Source organism: Staurois parvus, unplaced genomic scaffold, assembly GCF_062004578.1.
Source record: "Staurois parvus isolate SC_StPar_1 unplaced genomic scaffold, SC_StPar_1.0 ptg000449l, whole genome shotgun sequence".
Classification (NCBI taxonomy): domain Eukaryota; kingdom Metazoa; phylum Chordata; class Amphibia; order Anura; family Ranidae; genus Staurois; species Staurois parvus.
The window spans coordinates 6,510,214-6,535,067 of record NW_028318245.1 but is presented as its reverse complement, the minus strand read 5'-3'; the positions used below and the strand labels follow the sequence as shown (position 1 = coordinate 6,535,067).

At 44.4% G+C, this 24,854-nt stretch overlaps 1 protein-coding gene across 1 annotated transcript; it reads right to left on the bottom strand.

Moving 5' to 3' along the window:
* Positions 1-12,658: 12,658 nt before the first annotated feature.
* On the bottom strand, positions 12,659-22,862 carry LOC149453485 (uncharacterized). Its single transcript, XM_089688251.1, has 8 exons — positions 22,810-22,862; positions 19,142-19,261; positions 18,798-18,989; positions 18,588-18,711; positions 18,219-18,451; positions 16,762-16,932; positions 16,552-16,675; positions 12,659-15,615 (listed from the first exon to the last, which is right to left on the bottom strand). The coding sequence occupies exons 2-8, from the start codon at positions 19,223-19,225 to the stop codon at positions 14,018-14,020; spliced, it is 2,526 nt and encodes an 841-aa protein (XP_089544377.1). The 5' UTR covers positions 19,226-19,261; positions 22,810-22,862; the 3' UTR covers positions 12,659-14,017.
* Between the last annotated feature and the right edge of the window lie 1,992 nt (positions 22,863-24,854).

The following is a 24,854-nucleotide window of genomic DNA, read 5'->3' as shown; positions in this document are numbered from 1 at the left end:
ATCATTACAGAAATAATTATAAATGATAAGAAACAAAAATAGAATCACTAGAACTAAGGAAATCTAGTTAGATTACATGAAGATATGCTTAATGCTGTTTATTAAACACAATAGTCGCGAGCGAGTGCCGGCTCTCAGAGGAATCCACAATCAGATTCACTATTAGTCAGTGGCTAAAAAGCAAACGCCCATGGCAGAGGTCTAAAAGGTGTTCTGCACATGCTCAGTTGTATCTGCCAAAGACACTGCACGGGCTTCTAGATTTTTACTGTGTCGATTTCCTTGAAAAAAACGATTTTTAACACATTTTTAATTTTTTTGGAAATAGCAGATATTGTTTAAAGTGAAGTCCTGATATTTGGCAAAGCAAATTTCTAAGTGAACATGTCTCTGCAGTGATTTTTCATGGTTTTAGACTTGCTTCTTAGCAAGTCTGTTTTGTGAGTCTGATTTCGGGCGTGTGTCTTTTTGTGAATTAGATTGGGCATCTGCTTATGGGCTCTGCTCAATAGTGAATTAGGTTGCAGGGTAAAAAATGACGGACGCCCATGAAAATTGGGCTTAAGCCCATAAATATGCGCCCACGCCCAATAGTGAATCAGGGCCACGGTGTCTGATTTATGAGAAGGGAAATTACAGATTTCTCCTGATCTGTCCACACTCTGAAGTCTGGGGTGTACATCATGGGGAATAATATGTGATCTGTCGAAAAACTCTTCAGGATTAGAGGGTTCTATTTCTTGGGAGAATATTGAGCTGTACCGTGATCTGCTGTGTTACAGTCAGAAGATAAAATATCTGCTTCTGAGGTGTTCCAGACATTGTCACCATCTGTTAAGAGAGATGACACCTGCAATGTTTTACAATCAAGAGCCACTTACTGTATGTAGGTATAGTAGTTTGTTTGTTGGGAACATGACATTATATTGAGGAATGGAGATGGGCCTGTCATATGGTGTACAGTATCTCCTCCTCATTTGTTCGGAACATGACCGTATATTGAGGAATGGTGATGGACCTTTCATGTGGTGTCCAGTATCTCCTCCTCGTTTGTTAGGCACATACTTTATAGCCTTTGAGGAATGGAGATTGACCTTTCATATGGTGTACAGTATCTCCTCCTCATTTGTTTGGAACATGATGTTATACTGAGGAATGGAGATGGACCTTCCATATGGTGTCCAGTATATCCTCCTCATTTGTTTGGAACAAGACATTATATTGAGGAATGGAGATGGACCTTTCATATGGTGTCCAGTATCTCCTCCTCATTTGTTGGGAACATGACGTTGTATTGAGGAATGGAGATGGACCTTTCATATGGTGTCCAGTATCTCCTCCTCATTTGTTGGGAACATGACGTTATATTGAGGAATGGAGATGGACCTTTTCATATGGTGTACAGTATCTCCTCCTCATTTGTTGGGAACATTAGGTGGTGGGAAAGGTGTCTCCTCTCTACTTCCTGCTGACCTTTCATCCTTAAATTCGTGTTTTGTACGTTACATCACTTCCCATCTGTGTGGCCCTTTTGGCATAAATAAGATTACCATCTTGCAGAGAATAGAAGAACTGAACCCAAAAATAAAGAGTAGCGTGTCTTCATTCAAAACATATTTTAAAATATTTTCTGTGAAGTTAATTTTGGTGTAACGTTCTCATTTTTGCACACTTATTCTTCCTTTTTTTTTGTTGTTGTATAAAATCTTGTGTTGTGTTCTCTGGTATGTATTTCCACACAAAATTTTCCCACACTCTGTTCACATGGTAGATAAGTCACCGCTGTGTGTTGGGTGTTGCCGGTATATTCTCTTATACTCACAAACCTCTCCAGCACCTGAACATGTTTATGGAATATGGGTTTTCTGGTGACAGAAAATGATTATGTTCCTCTGTAAAAGTTGAAAATAGGGTTTAAATTGTCCCAACTTAGGTATGGATGATCAGATTAATATTCATTCTAAAATGTTCACTGAACTCATAACCATACGTAAGAGTACTCACCTGCCTTAATCTTTAGATAACAATAACAATACAATACAATGCAAAACATGAGGGGTTCGAGGGCCCTGCTCTTTTGAGCTAACAATCTAGGAGGGAGGGGATGGTGGCACAGGAGGAGAAAGCTGTGGGGGATGGAGTGGTAGGAAGAGTGGAGGAGGTCGGCAAGTTAGCAGGGGGTGGGGTAGGCTTCCCTGAAGAGGTGGGTTTTCAGGGTGCACCTAAAGGAGAGGAGAGTAGGTGATAATCTTATGGCTTGGGGCAGGGAGTTCCAGAGGATGGGTGACACCCTGGAGAAGTCCTGGAGGTGGGCATGGGAGGAGGAGACCAGGGAACTAGAGAGAAGAAGGTCTTATGAGGAGCGGAGTGTTTGTGTTGGGTGGTACTTGGATATTAGGTCAGTGATGTAGTTCGGGGCAGTATGGTGGACAGCTTTGTACGTCAGTGTTAGGATTTTGAATTTGATCCGTTGCGCAATCGGAAGCCAGTGGAGGGATTGGCAGGGGGGGTGGCGTAAACGGAGCGGTTGGAAAGGTGAATGAGTCTGGCTGCTGTATTCAGGATCGACTGAAGCGGGGATAGCCAGCGGCGAGGCAGGCAAGTGAGGAGGGAGTTGCAGTAGTCGAGTCGTGATATGATGAGGGAGTAGATGAGCTGTTTAGTGGTTTCTGGGGTTAGGAATGTGCGGATTTTGACGATGTTGTGGAGGTGCAGTCTGCATGAGTTTGTTAAAGATTGGACTTGGGGCTGGAAGGATAGGTTGGAGTCCAGAATGACACCAAGTACTCTGGCCTGCGGGGCGGGTTTGATGGTGGCGTTGTTGGACATGATGGAGAAGTCAATGGGGGGTGGGATCCGGGCTGGGAGGAAGACAAGAAACTCGGTTTTGGAGAGGTTCAGTTTAAGGAAGTGGAGCGACATTCAGTCTGATATGTCGCTCAGTAGGTGTGTGATTCGGGCGGAGACTGAGGGGGTGAGGTGGGGTTCTGTCCCCCATTGTAATGTACAGCGCTGAGCGAACTATTGGCGCTTTATAAATACTGTATAATAATAATAATTAATATTATTTTTATATATAGGATTTATAAAGTTTCAACAGTTTGCGCAGGGAGTAAAGGTTCCCCCTAAATTAGCTAAACGTTGGGATCGGCTTCCCTGAAGAGCTGACCAAGAATCACCTAAAGATGGACAGAGTAGGAGACAGCTGTACAGGTTGAGGTAGGGAGCTCCAGGGAATGGGAGAGGCTCTGGAGAAGACCTGGAGGTGAGCATGGGAAGAGGGAGCAGGACAGCAGACGGTCTTGGTAAGAGAGGTTTGGGTGATATTTTAAGACAAGGTTGGTGATGTAGTTGAGGGCAGAGTTGTGGATGGCTTTGCATTTCATCGTTAAAGTTTTGCAATGTATTCATGTAGCACCCATCTAGTAAGATGCTATGTTAGGTAAATGTAGTTCTTTAGCTCTCCTACAATCAGTGAAGCTGCTTGTGATTGCTCTGGCCTCTGAGTTCTCTGGCTGTGGGGTTGACTGCTTCCCCCTGCCTTCTGGATGGTTGTGGAAAGAAGTGGGCTGGGAGAGTCAAATCTCCAGTCTGAATATTTGTGTGGTCCCAGCCAATCCCTGGAGAAGGGTATTCAGTAGGTGGCTGGGAAGAAGCATAAATAGCTTGAGGCCTGAAGCAGAGGGGTTCTTGTCCTGGAGGAGATCCCAGTCTGAAGGGCTGCTGCTCTTGTGGGCAGTCCAGCTGTGCCTCTTCATTTGCTCATCGAGGTCCCAGCTGTCATAGCTGGGGGGTCTATTCCACTGAACCTGCTAGAGTTGACTGATTTATTTGGGGATTTGGTCTGAAGGGCCCTCAGGAAATATATCTGGCTGGTACTTTGCAGTACGCTTCCAAAAATCTAAGGACAGACCGGTGTGTGAGAAAACCCAGTGACTGTGGGCCTGGCTGCTAAGGTACTTACTGGGGAAAGACTCTTGGGACCATTCAGTAGGCCCTCTAGGGGGTGAATGCCATATTTGTTAGGTGATTGTAAACCAGTGGAGGGATTGGCAGAAAGGGGAGGTGGAGCAGTTGGTAAGATGGATGAGTCTGGCAGCAGATGTCCCAATGATGTTCCATCATACCATTTTTCTGGAAAGTTTTTCTTACACTGAGCATGAGTATGGCCTCTCTACTGACCACAATAGAAGTACTTTAATAGTAATGCTTTCAATTGCACACAAACACCCATCATATTCCATACTCACAAGGAAACGTCAGAGCTGCATTTCTGAAGGTCTGTTACGCCCAATCATTGGAGCTCCTCCCAGCTCTTTAGTCACTCTCAAGCTCCATACAAGCACAGATAATCGCAATTAAAGCTTCAGTTCATCTGGAACTTTCTACTTCTCTAGTATATATCAGGCAGGAACTTGATACATAGTCACAAAGTTTAAAGCTCTGTTCACATCCAGGCGTTTTGCATTGCAGACAGAAATGCTGCGATATTGCCTGCTATCCCAAAATGCTGTGCAAAACTGACAAATCACACCACGCTTTCATTTTCAGTTCATTTTCAGTGGCACCTAAACGCAGGTGCAATTATGCCATGATTATGGCGAGATAAATCGCACTGCAATGGCGGCAAACCGCATCACGCGAAGCTTGCCACTCTTTTTTGAGCGACAAGCTTCGCACAGTGTGGCTTACCGCCATTGCAGCACGATTTATTCGCCACAATTGCGGAAGAATCGTACCTGCGTTTAGGTGCCATTGAAAATGAATGGTGCCTTAACAAGTGTGGTGCGATTTGTCAGTTTTGCAGAGCATTTTGAGATCGATAAAAAACACCTAAATGTGAACAGAGCATCTAACAATAATAAAACCAGCCTAGTGTAACTGCTTTATTTAAAACAAAATAAAAACAATTACAAATGCCAGTTCCAGAATGATTGGCATAGTTCATTGATTGACTTCATCAGTAGTAAGCAGCACAGTGGCTAAATGGTTAGCACTACCACCTGGCAGTACTAGGGGTCGTTGATTCAAATCCCAACCATGGCACCACCTGGCTGGAGTTTGCATGTTCTCCCTGTGCCTGCATGGGTTTCCTCCCGTTACTCTGGTTTCCTTCCACACTCAAAAGACATGCTGGTAGGTTAATTGGTGCCTGTCTAAATTGGCATTAGTATATGTGAGTTAGGGACCTTAGATTGTACACCCCTTGAGGGTTAGGGACTGATGTGAATGTACAATATATACATGTAAAGTGCTGCATAAATTGATTGTGATATCGAAGTAAGTGTAATAAATAAATAATAATGTTCATCTGTGCTGGTGTGGAGCTCAACAGTAGCCAAAGAGCTAGCAAGAAAAATGGCACGTGATTGCCATTGTTGCTGTAAGCATTTATAGACCTTCAGGAATTCTGATCTGATGGGTATTTTTATGTAACTGAAAACATGGATGTTGGAGTACTATTAGGATGGGAATGAAGGGTGATATAGGACAAGGAAGATGGGAAGGGTTATGGCTAGAAAGAAGGAAGCAAGCGGTGTTGGTATTATTTCCTATTTGACCATTGGGTGATGCTGTACCCATGGGTTACATGAGGGAGCAGGTGGAGTTGAGGCAGGAAGTCAACAGATCTAGAGATGGGACTTGGTGGTACCTACTCTACAGAGATGTAACGTTTACAGAGATTGGTATTCCCCAGGTGAGGAAAAACTTGAGTGGTCCTGGTGCCCTGGACATGAGGACATCAGGGGCAGGACAGAGACACCCTACCTGGGAAAGTGCCAATGACTGCTATCATAATGATGAGAAGCTACAGTATTTGGAATAAAGTTGAATGCCAAGAAGTTGCTTACCTTGAAGCTGTGCAAGTAATACGTTGAAAATGTAATGGACTCATCTATTCTTATTACTAAAGTCCTATTCTAGAAACTGGAACCTGGTTTTGCTGGGGAGAACGTGGGGTGAAGTGACAGGCATTGAAATGTACATGTGCTGGTGAATGTACACTTTTTTCTGGGTGTAGGTGTAGCATCCCTCAAGTTTAGCCAGGAGGAGTTAGTTTTTCTTTTTTTCAGTAAGAGGCTGAAAAGCAGCCTGGGAGTGAGGTAACCTCAGGACACGCTAGTGAGGTTCTGAGGGTCAGAGCTTTTAAAGCTCTCGCACCTCTGCAGAAACCTGAGAGCTTTCTGGAGGAGGGGAGGAAGCTCACATCTACAAACTTGAGGGACCTTGGCAGAAGTCTGGGCATGGTGACCAAGGCAACCCCTTAAGTATTGCAGAACCTGGGAGGAGTTGGTCAGTGTTGGGTGGAAGATGGAGTGAGAAGGCTGGAGTGTAGAGCCTGGGAGGGGGCCCAGGAGAGGCGCCTACCTGCAGGCAGGTGCTGGAAAGGAGGATCTCTCAGCCTCACCGTCCCTTAAGAGAGGACATCCTAGGAAGCAGGAAAGGAGCCAGCCTCTTCTTCGGCTCAACTCTTCACACGATTAGACTATATTCTATAGCATGGCAGCCCTCCAGCTGTTGCCAAACTACAAGTCCCATGAGGCATTGCAAGATTGACAGGTACAAGCATGACTCCTAAAGGCAGAGGCATGATGGAACTTGTAGTTTCGCAACAGCTGGAGGGCCTCCAGTTTGACACCAGTTTGACCCCCCTGCTCTATAGTCTTTCTTATAGATGGATGGGGTAAATAGAAAAGGTGGTTGAGTATGCCCTTGTTTGAGATATAAAAAGTGAGTGTGAAATGTAAAACTGGACATACAGATCTACTAGATAAGGGCTGCTCTTCAAAACACAAAAGAAAATGTCAACAAAAGACACAGGACACAAACGGAAGTGTTCACAACTAATTTTATGTCATCACAATATGCAATTTAACCATATAGCTAACAAGACTACAAATGAAAACTATGCGGCTTACTTCTAGTGATACAAAAAAATGGTTACAGCTAATATAAAGACAGATTCAGATTTACTTTTTATATTATTCAAATGGATACATGATTTGGTTACATGGTGACATTCATATCTGCTAGAGCTTGAAAGCCCATCTCCAGCCGAAACTTTGGTGAGGGATTTTGTTGCCGTATATGTCCCTATAGAAGAGCTTAGCCCTACTTTTTTGGACTCTAGACATAAGCAAAAAAAGACAAAAATATTTTTTTTTAGTAGTGTGCAGAAGGGTTACAACTACTGACTACATTTTTATGGCCTTCCTGTCTTGGTGGCACATCCGTCAGTTGTAGTGTGGGAGAAAATTTATTTTTTCGTGGAGTTATGCTTGAGGTCTAGGGGTAGAGGAATAAGCAGAAAGATTCCTTATTCTTCACTCTAACAGGCTTCCGCCCAGGGGCGGACTGACCATTTGGAAACTCGGGCACAGCCCAAGGGCCCGGGGTCAGTAGGGGGCCCCATGAGATGCCCCTGGTACCTTTTTCATAGGCTTTTTGAGTTTGGGCAAGGACACAGGGGCCCTATGATCCCCTATTGCCCAGGGGCCCCATGAGTTGTCAGTCCGCCCCTGCTTCCGCCATAGTGTGCAATCATTCCCCCGACATCTCCAACTGGCAACCGCACTCCGACTTCATCATAGATAATGTAGGACCAGCAGTCTTCATCATATATAATGTAGGACCAGCAGCTGTGCGTTGTACATAATCTGAGCGTCAAAGAGCTACCCAGAGAAAGTATTACAGATTATTCCTCTGCCCCTGGATATCACAAGCACTGATGTGAATGTACAATACAGGCGTACCTCGGTTTACGAATTTAATGCGTTCTGCTGGACTTTTCGTATTGCGAAAAATTCGTAAACCGAAACACAGTTTCCCGTAGGAATGCACTGAAAACCAATTAATCCGTTCCGGAGATCAGAAAAAAAAAGTCTGTTCAAAACTCTTTATAAAGTGCACTTTAAAGGCATAAATACTGTAAAGGGACATGATTAAAAATTAATTCCTAAATGCACTGAAAACCAATTAATCCATTCCGGAGGTCAGAAAAAAGTTTTATCTGTTCAAAACTCTTTATAAAGTGCACTTTAAAAGGCATAAATATTGTACAGGAACATGATAAAAAATTTATTTGTAAATGTATTGAAAACCAATTAATCCGTTCTGGAGGTCAGAAAAAAGTTTAAAAAAGTCTGTTCAAAACTCTTCATAAAGTGCACTTTAAAAAGGCATAAATACTGTACTGGGACATGCTAAAAAATTAATTTGTAAATGCATTGAAAACCAATTAATCCATTCCGGAGGTCAGAAAAAAGTTAAAAAAAAAAGTATACATGTTCAAAGCTCTTTATATCTTTATATAGTGCACTTTAAAGGCATAAATACTGTACAGGTACATGCTAAAAAATTAATTTGTAAAGGCATTGAAAACCAATTAATCCGTTCCGGAGGTCAGAAAAAAGTCCAAAAAAGTTTTATCTGTTCAAAACTCTTTATAAAGTGCACTTTAAAGGCATAAATACTGTACAGAGACATGATAAAAAATTAATTCATAAATGCATTGAAAACAAATTAATCCTATCCGGATTTGGTTATTTATTTATTGATATATATTGAGTACGGCCAAAATTGTAGCATTTCAAATATATGTCAATATATTTGTGAAGAATATTTGTAAAATATATTTCAAATATATTTTTCTTCCATATGGGGATGGGTTACCCCTAGCTGGAGATGTGCTTTAAAAAAAAAAAGATATTTTCTATTTACCATAATCCTTGATTTAACCTTTTGGGCACCAAACTAACCTGTTTCTGTCTTTCCCTTCTCAGGTAGTTTCACTTTTTGCCAGTTTTACAAAAAAAAAATTTGAAGCCCGTCTCTGGGAAAATAATGGCCCGCCTCCCTCCCATCCTGCACATTTCTTCTTTTTTACCTCGTAAAGAAAGATGTACTCATTGTTTGCTGTCGCTTTGTATCATTTGTCATGGTTTGTATGTTTCTTTTAACACGCTTAATAAAATCTTTGGTAAAAGAAAGATGTACTCACCCAGAGTAGTAGAGACATATCCACGCCAACAGGCCCACGTAACATCAGGTATACAGAAGGGGCTCAGTAGAGCTTACAGAGCTGTCTGAAGAACCTTATGATGTTCAGAGAAGATGTCCATCTCCTTAGGCACATGTGTCAAACACAAGGCCTGGGGGCAGATTCCGACCCGCCAGGCCATTTCATGTGGCCCTTGCACCTCTCCTGCAGCTACAGCACCTCCTTCATCTCCTCCTTCTTTCTCAGCAGTCGGCACAGAAAGGAGGACAGATCTCCTCCTCAGGATCCTGCACTTCTGCATGCAGTTGCAAAGAAGCTAATTTATGCCCCCCCCCCCGTCTTGTCTCAGCAATAGAGAGGACAGAGTTCCTCTTACAATTCTGTGCAGCCATAGTACCCCCCCTCCTTCGTCTCCGCCTCCCCTAGTCTCAGCATTCAGCAGGCTCCACCAGCTGACCGCAGCCCTCCTTGGGTCCTCCTCCAGACTCTGCATTTTCTGATTCCCAGCTTCTTCCCGGCAGCAGCACAAGGTAAGGGGGGTACACTGTGATGTAAAAGAGGGTGGGGGACTCTTGATATCTGATGTAAAGGGGGGTGGGGTGCTCTGGACATCTAGTCTTACAGATTCAACCGGCCCTTTGAAGGCAACCATAATGCTGATGTGGACCGCGATGAAATTGTGCTCGACACCCCTGTCCTAAGGACACTAGCAAAGAACTGAGGCTCGCTGGGAGTGGGAGAAGTTATACCGGACTGACATACAGCTTTGGTTGCCAGTGTTCAAGTTTCCTGAAGGCAGCATAACCCTACGTATCTGATAACCACCCCATTGTGTGTAAAAAAGGCAAAAACAATTAGAACCCTTGAAGGGGTGTGAGAGGCAGGGATGGGGGATAAACATTTGGCTGGAGATGGGCTTTAGTCAAACACACAGTGACTTTATACTTCATATCCTTTAACATGATTTTCACACCATAATCAACCCAACAAGTTGTAAAATGAAATTCGTCATCGTATCCACAGTATCCAAAGCTAAACAAAATTGGATTTATTTTCTATTTCTTTAGTTATCGCCTTTAAACTGCATAGAGAAGAATAACTGTTGGTACAACAAAAAAAAAAATACCACTAAGCCCCGGTTGGCAGTGCTGCGACGTATCATGCGACTGGCGACACATAAAGTCGCGTACCGAGTCAAAACACATTCATTTCAATGGGTGCCGTCTTAATCAATGCGACTTAAGTTGCAGCGACAAGAGAAAAAAAAGATTCCCACGATACTGTTTCTGCAACTCGAGTGCCATAGACTGCGATGTTACATCGCAAAAATTGCAAGAAAGTCACAAGGGAAGCGCAAGCGAGTTGTAGGACTTTGTGGTCACGGCAGTGCGAACTGAGTGTGAAAGAGACAGATTTATCCACCAAAACATTATACACGTGCCTTTGGTAACACCAGTAACAAGAACGGTATTGGCAGATCAGCAGACCCATCGCTTATCTGAATCCAAAAAAGGATCCTGCAGTGGTTACGTTACGGATAATAGTACAACCTGGATAGTACATACAGCCCAATATCCAGGAACTACACCCCTTAGCATTAGTAGTGGATTTAATAAAAAGAAAAAAAAAAGAAAAATGTAACTCAAATTTATCCCCCTTCCCACATCCCCCCGACCTCGTGTCACCTCTTCCCACATCCACACCAACCTCGTGTCACCCCTTCCCACATCCACACCAACCTAGTGTCACCTCTTCCCACATCCACACCAACCTCGTGTCACCCCTTCCCACATCCACACCGACCTAGTGTCACCCCTTCCCACATCCACACCAACATCGTGTCACCCCTTCCCACATCCACACCGACCTAGTGTCACCCCTTCCCACATCCACACCAACATCGTGTCACCCCTTCCCACATATCCACACCGACCTAGTGTCACCCCTTCCCACATCCACACCAACCTCGTGTCACCCCTTCCCACATCCACACCAACCTCGTCACACCCCTTCCCAGATCCACACCAACCTCGTCTCACCCCTTCCCACATCCACACCAACCTCGTGTCACCCCTTCCCACATCCACACCAACCTTGAGTCACCTCTTCCCACATCCACCCCGACCTCGTGTCACTCCTTCCCACATCCACACCAACCTTGTGTCACCCCTTCCCACATCCACACCAACCTCGTCTCACCCCTTCCCACATCCACACCAACATCGTGTCAGCCCTTACCACATCCACACCGACCTAGTTTCACCCCTTCCCACATCCACACCAACCTTGTGTCACCCCTTCCCACATCCACACCAACCTCGCACACCCCTTCCCAGATCCACACCAACCTCGTGTCGCCCCTTCCCACATCCACACCAACCTCGTGTCACCCCTTCCCACATCCACACCAACATCGTGTCACCCCTTTCCACATCCACACCAACATTGTGTCACCTCTTCCCACAGCCACACCAACCTCGTGTTACCCCTTCCCACATCCACACCAACCTAGTGTCACCCCTTCCCACATCCACACCAAGCTCATCTCACCCCTTCCCACATCCACACACACCTCATCTCACCCCTTCCCACATCGCAATCTCGTCGCACCCCTTCCTACATCCACACCAATCTCGTGTCACCCCTTCCCACATCTACACCAACCTCGTGTCACCCCTTCCCACATCCACACCAACCTCGTGTCACCCCTTCCCACATCCACACCAACATCGTCTCACCCCTTCCCACATCCACACCAACATTGTGTTACCCCTTCCCACATCCACACCAACCTCGTCGCACCCCTTCCCACATCCACACCAACATCGTCTCACCCCTTCCCACATCCACACCAACATTGTGTTACCCCTTCCCACATCCACACCAACCTCGTCGCACCCCTTCCTACATCCACAAAAACCTTGTCTCACCCCTTCCCACATCCACACCAACCTCGTCTCACCCCTTCCCACATCCACCCCAACCACATATCGAGTGAGTTATAAGCGTGTGTCCAGACAAAAGTTCAGAAAAGGTTACAACCTTTGTCAACTTTTTATTAGTGATAGTCCCTGACGCAAAAAGTCCTCTATGACTAAGCCCCAGGGTGGGACGAAATGCGTTCGGAATGGACTATTAGAAGGAGCTGGGGCTAAGGCTGCTCTCTACCTTCCAAGCTCTTAAAGCCGTTCAGAGTGTGTTGTTTCCCATGACCTACTACTGCTTACCAGATCAGCACACATGCCAGCACCCCAACTGGGGTGGAATAACAGAGCCAGAGCATCAACGCTCCACCAAGTATGCAAAACCTTTTGGCTGGACACAGACAGTAGTCCCTTTAAGCAATAACTATGAACTGAAGCATCTGGAAACATGACATGGAGACGCTTGCATAGCCATAAAGTTTGCAACAAAAGGTTGACACAGACATGTAGCCTCCGAAAACAGCAAACATGATGTAAACTGTACCAAAGGTCACTTTGGAGGGGGCTTTAGTGCCTTCAACAGGGAAATCGCTCCCCTGTTCCCTGAAGAGCACTGAATTTGTGAACCCAGCCACCGTGTAGGATTCCTTTAAGCCCTTGCAAAACGAGACCCGACTGTTACCCACCACCAGCAACTTTTGGAGAATAAAGTAGGACACGCTTCAGGCATAAATTATGTAAATTACATAGCCTTTTTTACCTTCCATAAACTTGGGTTTTATTTATTTTTTTGCTTTTTCTGAACTCAAAAAAGTTCAAAAAAGTCTCAAAAAGTTAAAGCACCCTGGTCTTTTCAGCTCAAAACTTTTACAACATAGGTTGTAGGTGATGCCTGGTTGGAGGGAAGCAAGTTCAAAGTACAACAAAGGGTTCCAGACCTTTGAGTTTGCCAACTTTTATGATACATTTTCGACTTGGTGGATATTCACAGCTAGCAGTATTCAAAGATTGTGGAATCGGGTGGACGTGAAATGTGTGCCTCACTTATGGGAACTCCTTCATGTAGCTTCTGTACATTGGGAGTCCAGACACCGTGTAAAAGTGTTGACCAAATGCTGGTATCCAACAACTTTCGAGGATAAAGGACGGTACACTTGAAGCTTACATTACATCTTCTTTACTATCATCCTCACATACACTTGATTCTAGTTTTTGTGTCTGAACGGAAAAAAAATCCAGATTATAAAGATATAGTGGAGCAAATACGCTGGAGACTGGTTCTCTCGAAGAAGTACAATGTCTTGAAACTGAAAAATTTGCCAATAAAGGTTATAGGTGGTGCTTGGCTGGAGGAGAACAAGTTCCACCACATTGAATTTGCTTAGAAATACAATCCATATGCCACATCTGTTGAATATTCATAGCTAGAAGAGTTTACATAGATTGGGTAGATGGGAATCTGAGAAATGTGGACCTCAGCTTTGGAGACTCCATCTTGTAGCTTCTGTACACTGTGTGTGTCAGTGAAATGTCCATTTGGACCTCTTCAGTCAGGTTGGTCAATTGGCTATGGTTTCATCTTGTAGCTTCTGTACACCGTGTGTGTCAGTGAAATGTCCATTTGGACCTCTTCATTCAGGTTGGTCAATATGGATTGGCTATGGTTCCTAAGATTTTGGTGGTGTCCAACCATGCACCACATGCTTGGGCTTACATCCTTGGTGGTGGGAATGGCGCCATTTTTGTCAACCTGCTCAAAATTAACCAGCTTCTTAGAGTTCACCATGGCCCACTTAGGACCTGACTCGTCACTTAATAATTTTCAATAAAGTTCAATTTCAGAAGGACTTTTGAGGCAGGAACTCACTAAGATGAGTCCAACTATAGCTATGCCCCTCCCCTCCTGATGATTTTTTTAAATACATTTTACATTATGGAGAATGCAACAGAGACCAATGAGAGCACAGCGATGTAGATGGGAACACAGCCAGTTGACCTTGACTCACCAAGACCATAACAGAACTTATCGGTTTTGGATGAACTAATCCTTTAAGCTTCTCATCTTCACCATAACTGGGCACAAAAATTCATCCTATAAAATGCCTTCATCTTTCACTGCTACCACCAAAGAATGTTGCTGGTGGTGTGTTTTCTGATGCCCAATAAGATGTTTGTTCTGCCTAAAAGTTTTCCCGCACTCTGAACAGGAAAATGGCCGCTCGCCGGTGTGTATCGACTGGTGCTTGTTGAGTTCGCCTTTCCCTGTGAAACCTTTCCCGCACTCTTGACATACGAACGGCATTTCCCCCGTGTGGGTCCGCCGGTGTATGATGAGATTATGTTTCCGCGTAATACACTTGCCGCAGTCTGGGCACATGTAAGGCCGCACTCCAGTGTGGGTGGACTGGTGTTGGAGGAGTGTTCCTTTCCGTGCAAACCCTCTCCCACACTCTGAACATATAAAGGGCATTTCGCCCGTGTGGATTCGTTGGTGTACAATGAGATTCTGCTTTTTCGTAAAACATTTTCCACACTCCGAACACGGGAAGGGACGCTCGCCCTTGTGATTTTTCAGGTGTCGGGTGAGATACCATTTCTGAGTGAACTGCTTGCCACACTCCGGACAGGTATATGGCTGCTCTCCGGTGTGGCTTTGCTGGTGTTTGATGAATGCACTTTTTTCTACAAAGCCTTTCCCACATTCCAGACAATCAAAAGGCATGATCCCTGTATGTGTCCTCTCATGTATCATGAGACTGTGTTTCCATGCAAAGATTTTACCGCATTCCGAGCACGGAAAAGATCCTTCTCCCATGTGACGTTTCATATGTCGGGCAAGATACAATTTTTCTCTGAAGCTTTTACCGCACTCTGGACAAGGAAACGGACGCTCGTTGGAGTGGGTTCGCTTGTGTGCAACGAGCGAACTTTTCTCTTTAAAACCCTTCCCGCACTCTGGACAGACGAATGGCACTTCGCCCGTGTGGGTTCTCTGGTGTACGATGAGGGTGTCTTTCCGTGTGAAACTTTTCCCGCACTCCATACACGCGAAAGGAATTTCACCCGTGTGGTCTCTATGATGTACATTTAGAAGAGCTTTTGTCATAAAACACTCGCCGCACTCCGTGCACAAAAATGGCTTCTCGCCCGTATGCACCCTGAGATGTCTCGTCAGCAGGGCCCTCTCTTTAAAACTGTGACCACACTCTGAGCACACAAAAGGCCTCTCTCCTGTGTGGACTCTATGATGTCTCTTCAGAAGATCACTGCGTTGAAAACACTTGCCGCACTCCGAGCAGGCATAAGGCCTCTCACCGGTGTGAATTCTCAGATGTTGGATAAGGTCCGTTTTGTCTCTGCAAGGTTTCCCGCATTCTGAACAATTTAGGGTATACAGTTTGGTGTGCGTTCTTTTATGTCTAGTGAGATCTGATTTCCACGAAAAAGATTTCCCGCACTGCAGACACGGATATGCTCGCTCGGTAGAATGGTCTCTCTCCGAATTATTGAAAGAACGTCTCGCTGTACTGGAGAGCCTTCTTGATCTATCTTCATGGAAAAGGCCACCATACATCATTTGTGTAATGAGATTTTCACCTGGATAAAACTGTGCAAAACCACCGTCTTCTGTGTAATGATCAGGAGACAAAATACGATGTTCTTCCAAAGTAGTCCACATACTGTGCCCATCTGTAAGAAATAATATTGTTTATAATACTAAAATATGTTCATTCTTGACTATTAGAAGCCAATGGTTTCAGACTCCTGCAAAGACAATGAGTACCAAACATAACACTGATGTACTAAAATAAATTAAAGTGTACAATACAACCAAACCAGCCATGACATACTGGGGTTTATTTACTAAAGCTGGAGAGTCCAAAATCAGACTCCCTTCTGCATAGAAACCAATCAGCTTCCAGGTTTCATTGCCAAAGCTTCATTGAACAAGCTGAGGTTAGAAGCTGATTGGTTTCTATGCAGAAGGGAGTCTGATTTTGGACTCTCCAGCTTTACTAAATAAACCCCACTGGGTCAGGCTATACATATAATGCTTACTTTGTTAATGATGATGATGAGGAATAGAGGTGAACATTATATTGAGGAATGGAGATGGGCCTTTCATATGGTGTTCAGTATCTCCTCCTCATTTGTTGAGAACATGACGTTATATTGAGGAATGGAGATGGACCTTTCATATGGTGTCCAGTATCTCCTCATTTGTTGGGAACATGACGTTCTATTGAGGAATGGAGATGGACCTTTCATATGGTGTACAGTATCTCCACCTCATTTGTTGAGAACATGATGTTCTATTGAGGAATGAAGATGGACCTTCGATATGGTGTACAGTATCTCCTCCTCATTTGTTGGGAACATGAAGTCATATTGAGGAATGGAGATGGACCTTTCATATGGTGTCCAGTATCTCCTCCTCATTTGGTGGGAACATGACGTTATATTGAGGAATGGAGATGGACCTTTCATATGGTGTCTAGTATCTCCTCCTCATTTGTTGGGAAGATGACACTCCATGAAATGAATATGGACCTCTTCAGCCTACAATGAAAAGGATAATATTTTTTCAAAAGATCTGGCAGTTGTTCAATTCCAGTCTGCTCTTACCCGGTGATGTGAAGGTCTGCAAATTTTCGATTATGATATTCATGTAGAGATCCTTGTGTCCTTCTAAATACTCCCACTCCTCCATGGAGAAATAGACAGTGACATCCTGACACCTTATAGGAACCTGACACACACAATGATACAGTCACCATCCAGACACATCCCTTGTCTGTTACTGGATAATGTCCCCGGATTGCCAGCATCACTCACCTCTTCTGTCAGTAGTTCAGTGATTTTGTAGGTGAATTCTAGTATCTTTAGCTCATTGTTTCTCTCAGGTATCAAGGAGGAAGGATCATGAACTGTCGTTAGTAATGGATCCCGGGGTTGGTTGCTGGACATCAATAGGTCACCAGATGACTTTTTCACTACTTCATAATCCTGTGTAAAAATATACAGAAATGTTGCTATGTATATTCCCAGAATGCTCCTTTACTCTCGCCAGGTCTGTGCTTTATTTATTGGGAAGGTTAATGTCATGTGACCTTTCCAAAACACTACCCACAATCTGGTTAGGTCTATGTTAGATTAAAGTCCCACTCTGAACTAAAGCTGTTCTTTGCCCACTCATCTCTAACCCATCCTGCCAAGCTTTTTTTTTATCCCTTACATGGTGAAGCCAGCAATATTCCAGCAAAGTCCCAAGTCCCTTTCCTGAGCTGGTTCTGGTGTGGGGAATAGCTAAAAAGATTCAAAGGGACAACCAGCCGAACAGTCAGTATCATCCAATTGCAGTACTTATTAGTTACATGGTGAATAAAACATGAATACTTACAGCTGAAGTATTTATGTTGTATTCATCCTGAAACCAATAAATACTTCTGCAATTGGATGATACTGAGTTGCTGTTTATCCCTTTGAATTTTTATATCTAGTGCTAGTGGAGACACCACCAGCCTGAGCACCGTTTTCTCAGTTCCCTCACGGGACCCCGATGAATGCGATGCCCATTTTTGTGTCTGTGAGGGACCACTAATCCAGAGCTGTGATGGCATCCAAGACCACCTCTGCGAATGTCTGTCTTTATCTGGATCCTGAGAGAACCACCTGCTGTTAGACATCCAATAGGAACTGTCCACATCACACAGACAGTGACGTTGACATCTGAAGAAGGATCCTAGCAGGAAATAAAGAGAGGAGGAGGGCTGGATCATCATGTAACTGTGGCTTTATACAAGTAAGAAGGGCATTTAGAAAGGGATGTTATTTTTTTATCTGAGTGATTAGGTAAAGGTGGATAAAGGGGAAATCATCCTGGAGTGGGGCATTATTGATGTCATGTGACCTCCCATAATCCACCTCACCTCTCCGGTCAGGTCTGTGTTTTATTAATAGAGATAAGAGTGATGTCATGTGACCTCCCAGAATCCTCCTCACCTCTCCGGTCAGGTCTGTGTTTTATTAATAGAGATGAGTGATGTCATGTGACCTCCCAGAATACTCCTCACCTCTCCGGTCAGCTCTGTGTTTTATTAATAGAGGTAAGAGTGATATCGTGTGACCTCCCAGAATCCTCCTCACCTCTCCGGTCAGGTCTGTGTTTTATTAATAGAGATAAGAGTGACTTCATGTGACCTCCCAGAATCCTCCTCACCTCTCCGGTCTGGTTTGTGTTTTATTAATAGAGGTAAGAGTGACGTCATGTGACCTCCCAGAATCCTCCTCACCTCTCCACTCAACAGGTTGATGATCTCCTGAGTAATGTTCAATATTCTGTCATTCATGTGAACTGTTTTCTCTCTCAACCTCACATAACGTAAGTTTTGCCGTTTTCCCACCATGACGTTCTTGTACATGTCCATGTATCCTTCTTCAAGCTCCTCTGTCACAACTACTTCCTCAATCTCTTCTTTTACAGGAGTGGAACATCTCTCTGGCGAATTCCCAGCACTGGAACTTTCTGTAGGAAAGACACACACTGACTGAATACATTGTTATGTGTTTATCAAATGACAGGGGATCTAGGCGGACCCAAGAATCCACCCATAACTAAAATATCTACGTTAGACAAGTATTGCTATTTACCATCTACTTACCAAATGATTCAAAAAGATGCAGATATTCATTCACAAATTCCTTGTAGAGATCCCTGTTTTCTTCTAAATACTCCCACTCCTCCATGGAGAAATAGACAGTGACATCCTGACACCTTATAGGAACCTGACACACACAATGATACAGTCACCATCCAGACACATCCCTTGTCTGTTACTGGAGAATGTCCCAGAATTCCCGGCACTGCTCACCTCTCCTGTCAACAGCTCAGTGATCTTCCTGATGACTTCCAGAATCTTTTGATCATTAGTTCTCTCATATTTCCAGGAGTCTGATGTAGACATAGCAATCAAGCTGTGGGTCCTCCTCCATTCTCCTCTCAGATAAAAATGGGTCTTGGATGTCACGTACTCACCAGATGGCTTCTTCACTGCTGTGCAATCCTATGGAGAGTGTGCATGATAGATACTACTTACTTCTTACTGCCATTCTCATTATGACAATCAGTAACACTACACATCTATATCAGGCATGTGTTTTAGCAATAAATAGAAAATGAAAGTGTTGTCATGTGACCTCCCAGAATCCTCCTCACCTCTCCAGTCAGCAAGTAGATGATCTCCAGGGTGAGGTCTAATAATGTCTCAGTCATGTAACTTCGGTCTTCATCCATCCTCATTCAGGTGGTCAGTTGTGTGATCTATAAACGACTCTCCTGTGTTTAGATGCATAAAAAACTCAATTACCTGGACTGTACAGAGTAAAGAATAACTACACAGCATTCTTCTATAATCCTACACCAGTTGGATAAATGGTTCTATATTTAGGATGTATCCGGTCTATAAACCAGATGCTCTGGATGGACGGTTGGATAAATGGTTCTATATTTAGGACGTATCCGGTCTATAAACCAGATGCTCTGGATGGACGGTTGGATAAATGGTTCTATATTTAGGATGTATCCTGGTCTATAAACCAGAGGCTCTGGATGGACGTTGGATAAATGGCTCTATATTTAGGATGTATCCGGTCTATAAACTAGAGGATCCGGATGGACGGTTGGATAAATGGTTCTATATTTAGGATGCATCTGGTCTATAAACCAGAGGCTCTGGATGGATGGTTGGATAAATGGTTCTATATTTAGGATGCATCCGGTCTATAAAACCAGAGGCTCTGGATGGACGGTTGGATAAATGGTTCTACATTTAGGATGGATCCGGTCTATAAACCAGAGGCTCTGGATGGACAGTTGGATAAATGGTTCTAGATTTAGGATGGATCCGGTCTATAAACCAGAGGCTCTGGATGGACGGACCAATGAGTATACAGTCAGAGCGCGTATGTTTATTTGCATGATCCCGCAAGGCAAGCTTTTCAGCAGCCCACTAATTTCAATGGGTTACCCAACACGCCGCAACATACAAAATGTACTGCATGAATGATTTTCATGAAGTCACACCGCACGGTACAGCAGTGCCCTACATTTTGGTGGCCGTGAATGCACCGTGTTTGCTAAATGTATTAGATTGAGAAGTAATGGCACCCATGCACGTCTGCAGAGTGCAGCACGTTTCTGCACTGTGTGGGGAAATTGCACACTTTTTGCACTCACCTTTCCACGTGCCAATTGTTGTGAACCAGCCCTCAAAGTAAATGCATCCTTTAACCACAGCAAAGCATTGGTAAAAGTGACAATGCAAGCTGTAAACTGTGAAGTCACACCCTTTTTTGGCCACCCCCCCACTATTCTCTACTCAGGTAGTGCACTTTCCATGCCATGTTTTTTCCTTTGGCACCTCGTCAAAGAGTCCCTCGTAATCATTCTGAAACATTGGTCAGTAAACTTACTCTGGCTGTGCAATTGGCCTCTGAAACATTTATTAACTGTGGACTCGCACAAAAATCCTTGCAGCCGCACCACCCCCACAGAGAAATGTGGACCTGCAGGTGCCATTAGTACTAATGGCACGCCACCCGCACTGGGAAACACAACCGAACTTGGAACCGAGGTTCCCGTGCGGGCTACGTTTTCCAAAGTAGTGTAGGGACTTCTTTCCCTGCGTGTCCCGGGGCAGGGAGTCCATTCAAATGAATGGGATCTTGTGCCCGAGCAAAACGCGGCCCGCACGGCCACATAGGTATGAACCTAGGGTTAAAAGTGAAGAAATTTCGTGGATACTTTTACAGCTTGTCCTTCCGCCCTGAGGAAGTCAAATATGTGTAGGGTTGACACCCCATCCCTTTAAAACTGAACACATATTATTTACACTGTGGCTGATTAAAGTGAAGCTCCACCCAAAAGGGGAAGTTCCGCTTTAAGGATTGGTCCCCTGCTCCCTCTTAAGTATTGGCACCTTTTGGGGAGTGGGCACCTGAAATTGACATGTACTTCCACTACGATCGCCTAGGCCAGTGGTCTCCAAACTGCGGCCCAGGGGCCAATGTGGCCCTTTGCCTTCCTTTATTCAGCCCTTGGGGTACAATTCTGCCCTCTAAAACCACCAATGGGCCAACGATGCATTGTTTACTCTCACTGACGTTGGAGCATTTTCTACTCCCACTGGCCACTGTCCAGGTCCCCCTAAAACCTGAAGGACAATAAACTGACCCTTAGTTTGGAAAGTTTGGAGACCCCGGGCCTAGGCGATTGGAAGCATAGTCTTCTGGGACACGTGACAGGTCCCAGAAGCCTACGGGAGCATTCACAAAGCTGCCACAGCCGGGTGCCCACACTGAAGATGCCTGGAACACAGGATTGCTGGTGAAAATGGCTGCAAGGGGGTCACCGCAGATTCGAGGGACAGGTAAGTATCCGTTTGTTAAAGGTCAGTAGCTACAGTTTTTGTTTTTTTCAAACTCCGCTTTAAGGCGGTAATTAACCCCTCGCCCTCCTGAGGATTTCCCACCCCTTCCTGACCACGCCATTTTTTATGATACGCTGCTGCGGCACTTTAACTGACAGTTGCGCGGTCGTGCAATGCTGCACCCAAATTAAATTTAGGTCCTTTTCCCCCACGAATAGAACTTTCTTTCGGTGGTATTTGATCACCTGTACGGTTTTTATTTTTTGCGTTATAAGCAAAACAATCCTGACAATTTTGAGAAAAAAAACAATATTTGGACTTTTTGCTATGAAACACATCCAGTAAAAAAATTTTAAAAATCAAATTTCGTCCTAAATTTAGTACAAAATGTATTCCGCTCCGTGTCTTTGCTTAAAAAAAAAAAATCGCAATACGTGTAAATTAATTGGTTTACGTGAAAGTGATAGCATTTACAAATGGCAGTATAGATAATGTTTTTTTTTTCTAGTAATGGTGGCGATCAGTGACTTATAGTGGGACTGCGGCGGACATTCTGACACTGGGGGGGGGGGGGGGGAACTGAATTACATAGTTAGGCTGGCTGAAAAAAGACAAAAGTCCATCCAGTTCAACCATAGAAGAAAAAAAAAAAGTTATAATCCTACACCCAGAGTTGATCCAGAGGAAGGCAAAAAAAAAACATCCCCAGTGAAACCGATGCAGTGATCAGTGCTGAAAAAAAAAGCAATGACACTGTACTAATGACACTGGGGCGATCAAAGGGTTAACTGTGTGCTGGGCGTGTTTTACTAGGGGGGGGGGGGCCTGTTGGGTGTTCTTCACTGTAAGCACACTGATCGGGATGGCTTTACTGTGCACAGCCATTCCGAGCAGTGTGCTCGAGCTGACACAGTGGAAGATTGTTTGTAAACAAAACAGTCCTCCTCCCCGTCGGAGATGTTCAATAATCACCGGGCGCTGGCGGGGAATTACTGGCGGGGACCCGGTGATTGACATCAGCGGCCACAAATTGCGGCACGGGTAGGGCTCACGTGCGCCCCCTACCCAGTAATGCAGAATGACGTATATATATGTGATTCTTCACACAGGTGTTGCCCTGTAACAGTATATCTACTATAGGGCGGTCCTTAAGCGGTGAAACTCACCTAGTGCCTTATCTGCTTTGAATTAACCTCAGAACCCGTGTCATTAATATGTGTTCAGTTTTAGTGGGACGAGGTGGCCACCCTAAATACGTGACATAGAGAAGCCAATCGTCCTGATCTACTATCGATAGCCACCGCAAAAGGAGGAAACCCAAAACAAGGACAATGGTGGACAAAATTCTATTGTTGTATTATTATTCTCTGTATATGACTGTAGCAGAGTCTGCCGGTGATAAGAAAACAGACACGGGAGGGTTACTGGGTGTTAATATAAAATAAGATCTTATTACCTCCTCTGCTGCCAGGTCCAGCAATGTCTCCTCTTTACTTCCCTCCACTTCACCTTTCACCTGGAACTTCCTGTCTGTACCTGACATCACATCCTGTTGGTACTTGACATCACATCCTGGTTGTGTTTGTCATTTCTTCCAGTCTCTTTGCATTCCTCTACGCCAGCCGTTCTCAACCAGGGTTGCCCCGGAGGTCGATAGGTGTTCCTGGATCTGAGGCTGATTGACCTCCCATCTGATGGTACCTACATAAATCCAGCTCCGTCACCACTTACGTCGACCATAGACGATCGATTTTCGTGGCAATGATGGTCAAATCGTACGATTCAAATCGTTTGAAATCAGGTTCATGTGGGAAAACATGGCCCGTTGAAGAAGCCAGTCTTTGGACCATACTCTGCTCTTCCTTTTTTTTTTTTTTCTTTTTTTGCTCCAGTGCTACCAAACCAAGCACCATTATGGCAATTTTTCTTTTTGAGATGTTGCCGGGCATTTTCGTACAAGATGTACAGATTTTTTGTGTGTACGAAACGATTGTAATGTTCGTTCTGTCAGGCTTTCTGTATAGTAGGGGAGGGTCTGAATGGTCAAAAATTACATAATTTCCTGTTATATGTCATGATTTTTATGACTTGGTTGGCCGATTTTCGTAATAATTGGGGGTTATGTCGGTTTAACGAACAGCCGATAAACGACCCGTCTATGGCCTGCATTAGCAGAGCCGGTAGCATGACAGCAGTGTTCTCTTAAGCTGCATCCATGGGTGGCATCCTGGCCACCACGTTCCACCATGACTTAATGACGTAATATGAATAAGGAAGGCCGTCTGGTCCGGAGATTTTTGTGTAGGGAGATGTTTGACAACATCCAATAATTCTTTAGTAGAGATATCCGCATTTAGAGCTGTTCCATCAAACGTAGTAGTCGTAAGGGGTCAAAAAAGTGTCAAAGAAACCATGACTTGTTGACCTCCCATCTGATGGTGCCTACATAAATCCAGCTCCGTCGCCACTTAGCAGAGCTGGTAGCATGACAGCATTGTTCTCTAAAGCTGAATCCATGGGTGGCTTCCTGACCACCACGTTCCACTATGACTTGTAATATGAATAAGGAAGGCCGTCTGATTCTGGAGATTTGTGTGTATGGAGCTGTTTGACAACATCCAATAATTCTTCAGTAGAGATATCTGCATTTAGAGCTGTTACTCCAAAGTTGGTAGTCATACAGAGTCAAAAAAGTGTCAAAGAAACCATGACTTGTTGACCTCCCATCCAATGGTGCCTACATAAATCCAGCTCCGTCACCACTTAGCAGAGCCGGTAGCATGACAGCAATGTTCTCTAAAGCTGCATCCATGGGTGGCATCCTGACCACCATGACTTGTAATATGAATAAGGAAGGCCATCTGGTCCCCGGAGATTTGTGTGTAGGGAGATGTTTGACAACATCCAATAATTCTTCAGTAGAGATATCCGCATTTAGAGCTGTTACATCAAACGTGGTAGTCGTAAGGAGTCAAAAAAGCATCAAGGGGACCATGGCTTGTTGACCTCCTATCTGATGGTGCCTACATAAATCCAGCTCCATCACCACTTATCAGAGCCATAAGCATGACAGTAATGTTCTCTAAAGCTTAATTCATGGGTGGCATCCTGGCCACCACGTTCCACCATGACTTGTAATATAAATAGAACTGCTACATCAAACGTGGTAGTCGTAAGGAGTCAAAAAAAGCGTCAAAGGAACCATGACTTGTTGACCTCCCATCTGATGGTGCCTGCATAGTTCAAAGCCACTTAGCAGAGTCAGCTGCATGTCACCGGTGATTGTTTTACTGTCTGTTAGGGTGGCATTCTGATCACCAATGTAAGGGTAAAATGTACATTTTCCCATGGGGCTGTGCCTGCAGTGAATGGGTTAACTGCCCATACAGAGCAGAGATATACTTACCTGATCTTCCAATCTTCCAAGCACAAGACCGGTACAGTACCGCACACTCCAGCGTGTTTGAATAGTGGGCTGTTCCTGACATCTTCACATCCAGA